This window comes from Corythoichthys intestinalis, chromosome 14 (assembly GCF_030265065.1).
Source record: "Corythoichthys intestinalis isolate RoL2023-P3 chromosome 14, ASM3026506v1, whole genome shotgun sequence".
NCBI classification, from domain to species: Eukaryota; Metazoa; Chordata; class Actinopteri; order Syngnathiformes; family Syngnathidae; genus Corythoichthys; species Corythoichthys intestinalis.
In genome coordinates this window covers 46,705,845-46,719,089 of record NC_080408.1, presented here as the reverse complement: position 1 = coordinate 46,719,089, position 13,245 = coordinate 46,705,845, and the positions used below count along the sequence as shown (strand labels likewise).

The 13,245-nt window shown below is 38.6% G+C and overlaps 1 protein-coding gene across 3 annotated transcripts in view; it reads right to left on the bottom strand.

Moving 5' to 3' along the window:
- LOC130929742 (piezo-type mechanosensitive ion channel component 2) overlaps positions 1-13,245 on the bottom strand; it is a 179,793-nt gene that overhangs the window by 139,754 nt on the left and 26,794 nt on the right. For all 3 annotated transcript variants that reach the window (XM_057857178.1, XM_057857179.1, XM_057857181.1), the window contains exon 2: positions 9,761-9,856. In XM_057857178.1, coding sequence (XP_057713161.1) covers positions 9,761-9,856 — 96 coding nt within the window. The remainder of the gene's footprint in view (positions 1-9,760; positions 9,857-13,245) is intronic.

Sequence of the window (13,245 nt, the reverse complement as noted above, 5' to 3'; positions counted from 1 at the left end):
TTCAAGACCACTTGATCGTGCCATAGAGCAAATGAAAAACCATGAAGTTTTGAACCAATTGGCTGCAAAGTTTCATTGCTTCAAGAAGCTTCATTTGGCCATCACTGCTCCCATGGGGGAGACAAACAACCTCTGCTGCCACCTGCTGTCAACACTGCTGTCTTAGTACATGCCTCATGCCTCCCAGCATGCAATGTGGCGCTGTAAATAACGTTCAAAGTTCGTGTTCTATGCTAATTATTTCTTCAGTTACTGTTCCAGTTGTTTCATTAATTGCTAGTTATGCTATTTTGTTTGTTGTTATGTAATACTTTTGTTCTGAAACCGTTAGTTTGAACGACCTTTGATATAATCACCTGTCATTATTTGTCATTGTTCGTGAAGTGGATTTGCTTATATACTTATATACTTTGGCTTAACTGAAATAAAAAAGCAGGTGGCTAAGCTGATCCAGGTTGGAAACTGCAAATATGTTTTTATATGTAGCCATTCAAATGTACTTGATACTCCTATGTTAGAAAACATTCAGGAAGTGTTGCATGAGAAACTTAATTCAGGTAAATTGCATTTCCCCCCAAAACAACTTAGTGCCCCCCTCCCATAGATGGTCCCCGAGGCAACCGCCTCATTCGCCTATGCCCTAAATGACATTTCTCTACTTCATCTTTCATCAACAAACCTTCCTTCACTGATTGAAGATGGCTGGTTGTCAGGTCCACAATGAAGGACAAAACAAGTACAGTAATTCATTTGGGTTTGATATACAGTCCACAAGTAGCTTTAACAAAAACACACACACACACACACACACCTGTAAAGTCTCGCATGGAGCACTAGTGAGTATGCCCCCTCTGGTGATGATATAGATTACATAGCTGTTAGTGGTCATGCTTAATGACCTTTCCTCGAGCCACATGTTCTTCCCAAAGCAGCCCTCAAATACCAGAAAGCTGCCACAGCTGTTGCACATGTGTCCACTTTTATAGCAAACGTTGCTATGGAGGCAGCACGCAACAGTCAGACTACTTTGATGGAGATCCTGGGACTTGTTTTTGATGCGAGCAGGTTCAAGTATTATTTGGTGTTCTGTGTGGAAAAAACATCTCCATTGCTTCTCTCTACTTAACTTTATGACATTTAATGCTCTCTCCTTCTACCTGCCTGGAGCGCCGTTCAGTTTTACAATACCCTGGCTCAGGTGAAGCGCTACTGGCTGGACGTTATCAAATCTGCTCGACCACAGCAGGCGCATTAAAACTTTGAGCAATTTGTGCTAATTTCCCCACTCGATTCCCCAGGTGGTCACAGAGCCTGGAAATGAACGCTTGTAAACGCAGAGATGTGGGGTGTGTTTCACCACTTTCTTAAAGCAAAACCGGTGCAAAGAACTTTACTTCTGGCTGCAGATCATCTTTCCCCATTTTGTTCAACGACTATGGTTGCCTCGCTCTCATTTTGAACTCATTTTTGTTTTTACCACACGATTGAGACATAATCTTGAGAAAGCCTTTGAGATGTTTCCCAAACAGAAGGCATTGTCGGTCATAACAAATATGATACAACCTTTGAGCAGGATTTGACAATTGAGGCGCAGTATTGTCAAGTTCAGACTTTTGTGTAGGCCCGCCAAAGATAAATATTCCTCTCAATTCACAATTATAAGCACGTATGCATGGTAAACCTACCAAATCTGTCAGAATGATAAATAAACGATAAATAAATAAAAATTCAAATAAAAACAACTATAAATACAGATATAAGGGATTTAAAAAAAAAATAAAATATGGAAATAAATGCATATATAACTCAAAGTAAAAATAAAAATGAATACAAAAAATAAAAAGTTAAAAATCTGAAACAAAATAATACATTGAATAAAATTTCAATCAATACAAAAAAGCGCTTTGCTCTCCTATGAATGATATTCGAATGAGGGGGCGGTCCTACGTGTGCCTCGGAACTTTTCGCTTATTGGTTGGTTATGTAAATGCTAATGCCATGCTAATACCACTACTGTGAACAAAAATACCTGAATGCAGCCCAGAGCCAAGTGACAGCCGCTACAAGCCACGCCTCGTACAAACCACGCCCCTACAAATTACACCCACATGATGCTACAGTGGTAGCGTCTAGGGGTGGGCGATATGGCCTTAAACACGTATCACGATAAATTGAGCAGATTTACCTCGATAACGATAAATGACGATAAAGTCGCCCAAGCGGACTGTTATATAATTTGAAAATCTGAATCAATGCATGAAATACAGATGAACAGTTTCTTGATTTAGTTACCAGCATTCAATTTGATATATTTAACAATTGTACATGCAGTCTAAACATTAAGTTTATTAAAATGTATTGTAAACAATAAGAATTCAAGTATGAGCATTTATAAAAGCGTGTATGGCTTGAACAATGTACATTGTCAAAATCAATATGCCTGTGCAAACATGTCATTGTAACACAAATGACTTGCAGCTTGAACAGTACACTTCAAAAAGACAATTTATTGTTAATGGTTGCTGTGACATAATTATTCAATACAAGTGTTTACTTTATGGTTTCAGGTTCCCCCCAGTGCATTTTTTAATATATGCACGCATACATGAACCCCCAAACAGACATACATTAAAGCTATATTGATCTTCTGCAAATGAAACACTTAAGATTTTATGATAGCAATAATGACACAGAATTAAGCACATACAGAAAAATAGCTGGGGCCATTTCTCGGCCATATTATAAGTTTCACCGTTGGATTGTGCTTTATGCTGAATGCTTTACCATCAAAAAAGCTATCAGAGAAATCACACACAGTCAGATACAAAATAACGCGACATAGTAATTCCTAGATGCAGTCCGTGCCCAATCCACTCATTAAGTTCAGCCATTTCGACAAGGTTAGAGCCGCTATCCGACTCCATCACGTTCATTTGTAGCGTTAGCCGCTAGCGGCCGCTAGCGTTAGCCGCTAACGTTAGACTGTGGCCTGGCTACCAGTAGAAAGCACTGAAAGCACCATCTCCGGAAATCGTGAGAACAAGGGAGGACAGCGGGTGAAAGCCCGTCAGGATGCCACCAAGAGTCTACTAAATGTCGGGTGAAAGTTTGGCGAACCTCCCTTAAGCCACACTCCATCACGTTTTGCTTGTAGCGTTAGCTGCTAGCGTTAGCTTACCGGGCTTCTGTTTGATTGGCTTCCTGATGATCACGTGACTCCCTACGTAAGTACATTGACTGGTTTCTTAAAGGGGAATGAACATAGACGAACAACACAGAGTCAAAGCGGGATGAAAAGCCTATTTTCTTGTTTTATTAATTTACCAAATTTACCGACATGGTCAAAATTACGTCGGTCATCGTGAAGAATTTCGGTGACGGTAAATTTTCGGTTTACCGCCCAGCTCTAGTAGCGTCTGATGCATCTCATAGATATCACATGTATATAGAACTAGATGCAAAATTACAGATCGGCGGCATTAGTAAACAGCCGCCATCTTAACACTGGAACTACGGGGGGGGGGGGGGGGGGGGGGGGGGGGGTTGGGGCTATGAAGAAATACCGGAAAGGCGTCAAATGACCCCGATACAAAACTGACTACTGGGCTTTATCGCACAATAGACCACTCAAACAAGCAATCAAACAGCACCCCCCCCCCGCCCCGCACCCCTACACACTCCTCTGTAGTCGCTGCCTAGGTATGAAGGGGGGTTTCACTCTGGATAGCTGCAATTAGCATCTTGAATATTTGCAAATCCAGGGCTCCCTTGGCTTTGTCAAACAATAGATCACTCCTTGGTGTGGTGTTGCAAAAGAATTGGCTCACTCATGTGGGCGCAAATAAGGCGCAGAAGGAAACATTGCTTCGGCAACAACCTAAAACACCTAGTCCCGGGAAAATGGCAAAGTGTTAAGTAAAGGAAAAATGCAAGAGCAATCCCACCACTGAACAATGTGTTGACTGCTTTAGATAGACATGTGGTAAGTGAAGAAGGGACATAAGCCGGTATGTTTCCGCCAAGCAGCAGGACATAATAGTAACTGCTGAAATGCGTTTCGGACAAGGACAAGACAGAGACACACACACACACTCAAAACCACATTAAAAATGTTTTGTTTTGTTTATTTTTTTATTACACAGTCCCTTGCATATAGTCTTTTGTTGTCTTTTTCCACATATGTTTCTTTATTGAATAAAAAGCTTATCTGTGCAAAAAATTACTTGTGTTGTGCATCATCAGCCATCCATCATAAGCAATATGACAATTATAGCTCCATACATACAAGAAACAGTGCAACTAAATATTCAGAGAGATTGAGACAGCTGACACCCTCCTCCTCAATTCAGAGATGTTGTCTGTGCTTTGACAAAACATTCTATTTTACACCTCTGAAACTATCAAACCATCCACCTGAATGAATAATGATGAGTGAGTGCTCATTTTTCAATTTTGATTGACTCGTACGATTTGACAAAATGTTAGGAAGACATCAAAACCCTTTTTTTTCTTTTTCGCTGAGGATTCACTGAGAAGAAGTGAAAACCCCACAAAGGAACAACTGTCTCAATCACTCTCTGTCTGAAAAAATTACAGAGCTGGCCAAAAGTATTGGCACACCTGCAATTCTGTCAGATAATGCTAAATTTCTCCCAGAAAATGATTGCAATTACAAATGCTTTGGGAGTAATATGTTCATTGATTTTGCTTGCAATGAACAAACATAATAGAGAATGGGGAAAAATATTTCATCAGTAGACTTCCGCATTAGACTCTACAGTAGGCTCTGTTGTATCGAACCTAAGACATAAAATACTCATAAATCAGCAAAATCTTGACTTTAATCTATTTTTAAATGAGGAAAAAGTTTTAACACTTTCACATGTCGAAAGTAGACGGAAGGGAAATAAAGCAATAATGCAATAACGGGAGCAATTTTAACAACTTTAACTGTTGGACTTCCAAATATATGAAAGGTTACAATCTAGTTATGTTTAGGCACGCCCATTTGTCTGCAATACCCTTGTGTCTGGTTAATTTGGGGGTAAGGAATTGGGCTAGGGCCTATTGTCCCAAAAACACATTAAACTTTACATAGTAAATAAATTCTTTGTGCCACCGTACTAAAAGCAGGCGTGGTTTGCAGTGGGCGTGATTTTTAGCGACTGTTGCTTGGCTCAGGGCTGCTGTGAGACCCTTTTCAACGTGGATGCCGTTTGCTTGTTTGCTAACAACTGCACCAACGCTCATGAAAATAACATTGGAGCAAAGCACTTTTATTTATTGATTGATATTTAATTTAATTTATTATACTTTTGTATTTATAGGGTCCACATTCTTCTTATTTTTGTTCTCATATTTATTTTTATTTGATTTATTTCCTGATTTAATTTTAATCTTTGAATCTTATTCCCCTTTTTTGTATTTACAGTCATTCTTTTATCTAGTCATTTTTAATTTTGACAGCTTGGTCCTCCATAGCCAGTAGAAAATGTATGTCATTATTATGAGAAAACGAATGACAAACTCCTAATTAAATATCGCCACTACTATTAATGTAACTTGAACGATGTTGTGACGCTGCGTCAGTCATGGCATGTTTCTTATTTGTAAATTGTATTTTTGCCATGCAAAACCCCGTATCAGTCCATTTTTGTTGTTAGAGCTCCAACAAAAGCAAGAAATATCCACATCAATGTCACTGTTCTGCTTGATATGTTTCTTTTCACAAAGAGGTGAAACCCACCAATGTTATACAGCTGTTAGAAAAAAATGACATTCCACAATGAATGAGTTGAATGTGACCTTACCTTGCAAGACTGACTTTGGGACCTAAAATGTCCCAAAACTACACAAGGTGCCCCCAAACTTAATTTGACAAATCTCTCAAATCGGACGATACACCCTTACACAGGGGTACTTAATGTTCTGGCGGATCATGACATAATTGACATGTTCAGAGATAGGGATGGGATCACTGAACATTCCTCTTCCTTGACTCTTTAACTATTGATGAGCATATAAGTGGTCCACTCTGGCTGCACTGCTCGACTTCCTGATTGTTATTTCAGCTGGAGACGCTCTGGACACTGCCCCAAGATTGCATTTATATATTATTGAGAGCCGCGGGTGCTTTCTTCCGTGGTGAGAGGTGTTCTTCTTGGTGACCGCAACCCAAACCGCCAGTCCGAAAGTAACCTCAGCGTTTGTTTGAAATTCATAGGTGTTAAATATAAGGAATGTTTGAGTTCAAAAGCGTCAGGAGTGACGACTATTACGATTAATAAAATGCTGCATACATTTTACAAAGTCCTTGCAAATAAAGCCAAAAAAGCTTTACGCTCCTTTTTTTATTTCATGACCACAATCCAAAACAAGTCATTCAGGCTCGGAATTTTTTGTTTGTAGTCTAAAACGTTCCTTCTTCAAGCAGATTGGATTAACTCGAGATGGATGTGAGATTTTTATGGTTACAGCCACAGCACTAAGCAATATTAACTTTTAGCCACTTAAATATAGGCCTAATTCGTCGCCTGAGGAGAGGCACAGTGTTATAATGAAGGGAAAACAAGAGTCAAAAACAATCAGGTTGGCACCTTAGATGCTTGGTTGTAACGCTATTAGATTTTTAACCGAAGAGGATTCGCACCAGTGATCCTGTCCCGCTTGTCTGCATGGCTCATTTTTTTCCGGTCAAATTATTAACATTGTGCATTTAAAAAATGAAAATATTTGAGCTGCTGTTTCTTTTTTAAATAATTATTAACCCTGTAAGGTCGGTGGACACGCTGGCATGTCCTGTCCACATGCTGTCTTGCAAGCCTCCTAACTTGGTAATTGTGTCACCCACACGTTTGCGGTACCCCTCATCCGAAAGTGCCAGAGTAGAGCTTCACACTCGTTTTTACTTGAAGTCAATAGACCCAGTAAAATGGGAGAAAATGCCCTTCGACTTTTATAGTTTTATTGCCCTCATAAATAAGCATTAAAATGGACCATGTGTTTATGTCCATATTTTTGTCCTTTCTTGTCCTTTTTCCAGTCGGAAAGCAACATGGAGAACTACATATCCAATGATCCAATTTTTCTGACGTCACACCAGAAATGACGATTGTTACACATGAAAGTGTGTTGAGAGCAGGAAGAGGAGAGGGCTCGAGTATCAGCGACCGTGATTAGGAGTAGTGAGCGTCTGCGTGAGCGACTTTAGACAGCTAATATGGAGAAGATGAATTTTGCCTTTATTTCAACAACTTGATATAGAGGACTTAAAGGTATTTGAACCTTTTGGAATTTCTCACATTTCTGCATAAGATCATCAAATGTGATCTGATCTTTGTCAAAATCACACAGATGAAAAAAACAGTGTCTGCTTTAACTAAAACCACCCAAACATTTATAGGTTTTCAAATTTTAATGAGGATAGTATGCAAACAATGACACAAGGGGGGAAAATAAGTAAGTGAACCATTACATTTTTTATTTTGTGGCCCCCCATTTGGCAGCAATAACTTCAACCAGACGCTTCCTGTAGCTGCAGATCATTCTGACATATCGATCAGGACTAATCTTGGCCCATTCTGCTCTACAAAACTGCTGTTGTTCAGTCAAATTCCTTGGATGTCTGTCTGGCATGAATCGCTGTTCTTAGGTTATGCCACAGCATCTCAATCGGATTCAAGTCTAGACTTTGACTTGGCCACTTGAGAACGTGTATTTTGTTCTTCTGAATCCATTCTGAAGTTGATTTACTTCTATGTTTTGGATCAATGACTTGTTGCAGCATCCATCCTCTTTTTAGCTTCAACTGTCTGACAGGCGGCCTCAGGTTTTCCTGCAAAACATCCCGATAAACCTTTGAATTCATTCTTCCATTTATGACTGCATGTTGTCCAGGCCCTGAGGTAGCAAAACAGCCCCAAACCATGATGCTCCCTCCACCGAGCTTCACGTTGGGGATGGCATGTTGATGTAGGTGAGCTGTTCCATTTTTCCTCCACACATGTCGTTGTGCATTACTCCGAAACAATTCAACTTTGGTTTCATCAGTCCACAAAATATTTTGCCAAAACTTCTGTGGAGTGTCCAAGTGCCTTTTTGTGAGCATTAAATGAACAACAATGTTTTTTAGACAGCAGTGGCCAGCTCTGTGGAGTCCTCCAGTGAAGACCATTCTTGGCCATAGTTTTACATATAGTGGATGCGTGCACAGAGATATTGGACTGTTCCAATGATTTCTGTAAGTCTTTAGCAGACACTCTAGGGTTCTTTTTTATCTCACTGAGTATTGTGCGCTGAACTCTTAGTGTCATCTTTGGTGGAAGGCCACTACTTGGGAGACAAACAACTGTGTCAAACTTTCCATTTGTAGACAACCTCTCTGGCTGTCGATTGATGAACATCCAGACTTTTAGAGATGGTTTCCTTGATCGCAGGTCTTCAGACAGTTGTTTTGACCGAGCCATGATGCACATCAGACAATGCTTCTCATCGAGACAATTCCTACCAGGTGTGTGTTTTATGGTGGGCAGGGTAGCTTTAAACCACACATCGGTGATTGGGCACATACATGACTTAAATTGTTTGGTAAAAATTGGCTTCAATTGCTCTTTAAGTCTCCTCAGGCAGACATTTACTTATTTTTCCCCCTTCTGTCATTGCTTGCATGCTATCCTCATTAAAATACTAAACTGCATTACATCATACATTAAAACCTATAAATCTTTAGGTGGTTTTCGTTAAATCAGACACTGTTTTTTCATCCGTGTGATTTTGACAAAGATCACATTTGATGGTGACTTTATGCAGAAATGTGAGAAATTCACATGAGTGACCAAACCCAAAGGATGCAAGCTGACGTACTCCATGTACAATACGAAAATGTCACGCATTGTGAACATAAGTATAAAAATGTCGCATTTTCGTCTTTTCGTCTCATTAGACGAAAACTGAGATTCGTCTTATTATGTTATGTGTCCTAAGCAACGTTTTTAGCTCGTCATCGTCACGTCATCGTCATGATAAAATTGTTAGTCGATGAAATAGTGTCGTTATCGTCAGTGTTTTTTGTTTTTCTTTTTTTAACCTGTCCTGTTCAGCTGCTTGACACGGAGAATGAAAATCTGAGTGTCCGATTCATCTGAACAGTTTTAATATATCACACAGGAGTATAAGAACAGAAGAAAAGAAGGTGAGGGACAGAAGAAGCACAGCTCATCATTGTCATGATAAAATTGTTCATCGATTAAATATTTTCATTATCCACATTGTTGACGAAAACAACACTGGTTAGAGGCTTTATTTTTTGTATGATATTTTCACTGTTTTGCACTAATTTGCAAAGTTGTTCAAACACCTATGACTAAACCTGTCATTTCTGTTGAATTATCAAATATAAAACTATTCAGTCTCATTTTTCTGTCGAATGTTAATCTTAACAAGTTGAATAAATATTATCAAGCTTCAAAACGTTTAGTTGTAAATAAGACATCAATATTACAAATTTTGACAAAAAAATTTAGGATTTTTTTTTTTTTTTGTCTATATGGCCCCAAAATGTTGATATATTTGGTCAGAGTGAAGAAAACGACAGTTTGCACATAAAGGTTATGTTGTCCTGAAAAAAGGGGACCCAACCAGGCCATTGTGAAGAATTCTTTCTTTGAAACACGAATGCAACTTTGAATCCATGCAAAAGCGGACAACACGTTAAAGGCTTAAAGACAATTTATATGACAATCTTTCACTTATATTATCTTACCCTGCATGGTGGTACACGTGGGCTCAGGGAAGAGGGGAATAAGCAGGAGGTAGATGAGGTAGATGAAGGACAGGACGTTGTACCTGAAGAGACAAGCTGAGGAAACAAAATAGAAAAGTGTTGGTAGAACATAGTCATATAACGCTGAGGCAATATGAGTACATAGGGATGTCCCTGATCCAATCCTGTAATCGGAAATCGCCAAGATCACGCCATTTTTAGAAGATTAGAACAGGGTGAAAAAGGTTATTTTTTTAAAATGTATTGATTTTTTTCTTTGTAAGTATGAAATCATTGACTCACATTGACAGCGATAGACTTATAATCCATTTTGACTGGGAGGGGTGGCAGTGATCAACAAACCAGTCAAAATGGATTGGAAATCTATCGCCGTCAATGGCAGTGAAACTTTGATGCCAACCTACCCAGTTCAAGGACATTTTAACTTCTATCGCTGTCAATGGCAGTGAATAATTTAAGGTATACAAGCAACAAAATAATCCAGAGATACAATGATTAGTAATGTCCCCGATATGATCACGTGCACATCTTTTTCAGATCGGAATAGGGTAAAAAAGATTTGTTTCTGAATTTTATTTAGGGGCTACAAACCAACAAAAGTAAGATGTAAAAGCATATCGTCAAAAGAAAAAAAAAATGTTTTGTTCTACACAATATTTTTAGAAGATTGGAATTGGGTGTATAATATAGTTTTTTTTCCACATTTCATTTTTATTTGTTACGAAGCAACAAAATTAACAAGATGAAGAACTATATTGTCAAAAAAAATGTTTCGTAACAAATTAATAAATAAATTACCAACTTCCGGATTGGCACTGCCGTCGGCAAATCCTCAAAATCAGGTGACTCTGACTCAAACTCGGGTGCAAAAATATGTGATCGGGACAACATTATTAGCGTGTGTACATTTCCATATCATCTATGAAGATGTCAAAAGTGGAGACTGTAGAGTAATGCTAAGCTAATGTTAGCATATATTTTCTGGTCATTTCTAGCTGTACATCCCTCTAAAAACGACAACCTATACTATAAAGTATATGTACGACTTTTTTTTTTCCCCCAACAATTTCATACCTGTCAACTTGTACGGTTTGCCCGTGTTTAGCATCTTTAGCGGATACGGCGTACAGTTAAAAATAAAATCGTACTGAATGCATCAAATTTAAAAAAATAACATTGTTGGGTCTACGAGGACAACTTCACTAGTATTTCCACGGGTTTATTTGCAACCAAGAGCACAAACACAACTAATGTAAGCCATAGCCAATGCCAACAAAGAATCCATGCCTCCCTCCCTCTCCAGTTAGTCGCGGTGCGTTTAGGGAAAGCATGTTAAACACAATACTCCACACATCAACACTGCAACCTAGAGAATACATGCTACCCGATTCGTAACAATGTATAAAAACATGTTTACATTTGACAGACTGCAAATTGAATTTTTATTAATTCATTTTTGGTTTTCTAAAGGTTATTTTAGTAGTAAATAGAGAATATAAAATTTTGTACATACAATTCGTAGATCCAATTAAACTTTATTTCACAACATTACTAACACTGTGTGTTACAATCACATTTAATATTGTATTAAAATTTCATTTGAAAAATTATGAATTGTAAAACTAGGTCACATTATTGTGTATTACACACACACACACACACACACTTCAATTTTAGATGTGTACAGTAAGGGTTTTGTTTAAGTATTAAGGAAATTAGCGATGTTCTATCAGGGAAACCTTGGGCTGTGGTTGACAAGTATGCAATTTTTTCCCCCACCTTTGGATCTTAAATGATTAATGAACATATGTCTGAGTAGAGGTGGGAATCTCGGGGCACCTAACAATTAGATTACGATTTAGAGCCTACGCTTCGATCAACCACCCCCTCCGAGCTATTAGCTGCTTTTAATGTTTCTTACATTAGTTGACAAAAATTGGGACAAAAATCCTCTCAGGCTTAAATAAACTAGTATTTCACTATCAAGTTAACATTTGAAAACAGTACATAATATACTCAAGTCCCCATTCTGTATAAGCAGCTTTAAATTCCATCAATCAATTTAATGTTGCGAATCAACCGTTAAAGTTGTTAAAATTGCTCCCACTATTCTATAATTTACCTTTCTGTCTACTTTCGACATGTGAAAGTTTTAAAACCGTTTCATCATTTAAAGATAGATTCAAGTCAAGATTTTGCCGATTTACGAGTATTTTAAATAAAAAGTTAATTAGGTTCGCTCAGAAGGTTCGCTACAACAGCCTTTAAGATGGCGGCTGTTTACCAACACCGGCAAGTCTGTCATTTCGCATCTAGTTCTATATACATGTGATATCTACCGTAGCATTGTATGGACTTAGTCTGTAGCAATGTTGTTTGGGCATTGTTTGAAGCGGCTGTCGGCCACTGCAAGGTATTATTGTTTTTTTTTTTTTTTTTTATGTAGCGGCATAAGTTGTCGGTCCTTTCCTCATTGCGTCCCGAAGACCATGCTGACTGTGATTTAGTTCCGCTTTATGTGGCATATTTCAATAATCGGAATGTGGATGTTTGTGAATCGTTCTCGAATCTTCCACGACCGAATCGCGAATAACCTAAGAATCAGAAATTTTGCCCGCCTCTAAGTATTAGCATTAGCTAACAGCAACATAACAGAAGGGGTGAAAGCAGGCCGGAACGGTGTTCCGGCATATGGTGCTTTGATCCCGAAAATATGACGGCAACTGTCAAAACCCAATGTTTACAAAAAAATAACCCTGCCACGCAGCCACACACGCATCTCCAATAAAAACAATCTACTAACGTCAGATTTACATACACAAGTGTCAACAACAAGCCTTAAATAAATAGATTGTGTAGCGCAATCAGTTTCCACCGATATTTATTATTCATTACAGTACAGTGGGGCAAATAAGTATTTAGTCAAACACCAATTGTGCAAGTTCTCCTACTTGAAAAGATTAGAGAGGCCTGTAATTGTCAACATGGGTAAACCTCCACCATGAGAGACAGAATGTGGAAAAAAACTGAAAATCACATTGTCTGATTTTTAAAGAATTTATTTCCAAATTAGAGTGGAAAATAAGTATTTGGTCACCTACAAACAAGCAAGATTTCTGGCTGTCAAAGAGGTCTAACATCCTCTAACAAGGTCTAACGGGGTCTAAAGAGGCTCCACTCGTTACCTGTATTGATGGCACCTGTTTTAACTCATTATCCGTATAAAAGACACCTGTCCACAACCTCAGTCAGTCACACTCCAAACTCCACTATGGCCAAGACCAAATAGCTGTTGAAGGAAACCAGAGACAAAATTGTAGACCTGCACCAGGCTGGGAAGACTGAATCTGCGATAGGTAAAACGCTTGGTGTAAAAAAAATCAACTGACGGAGCAATTATTAGAAAATGGAAGACACACAAGACCACTGATAATCTCCCTCGATCTGGGGCTCCATGCAAGATC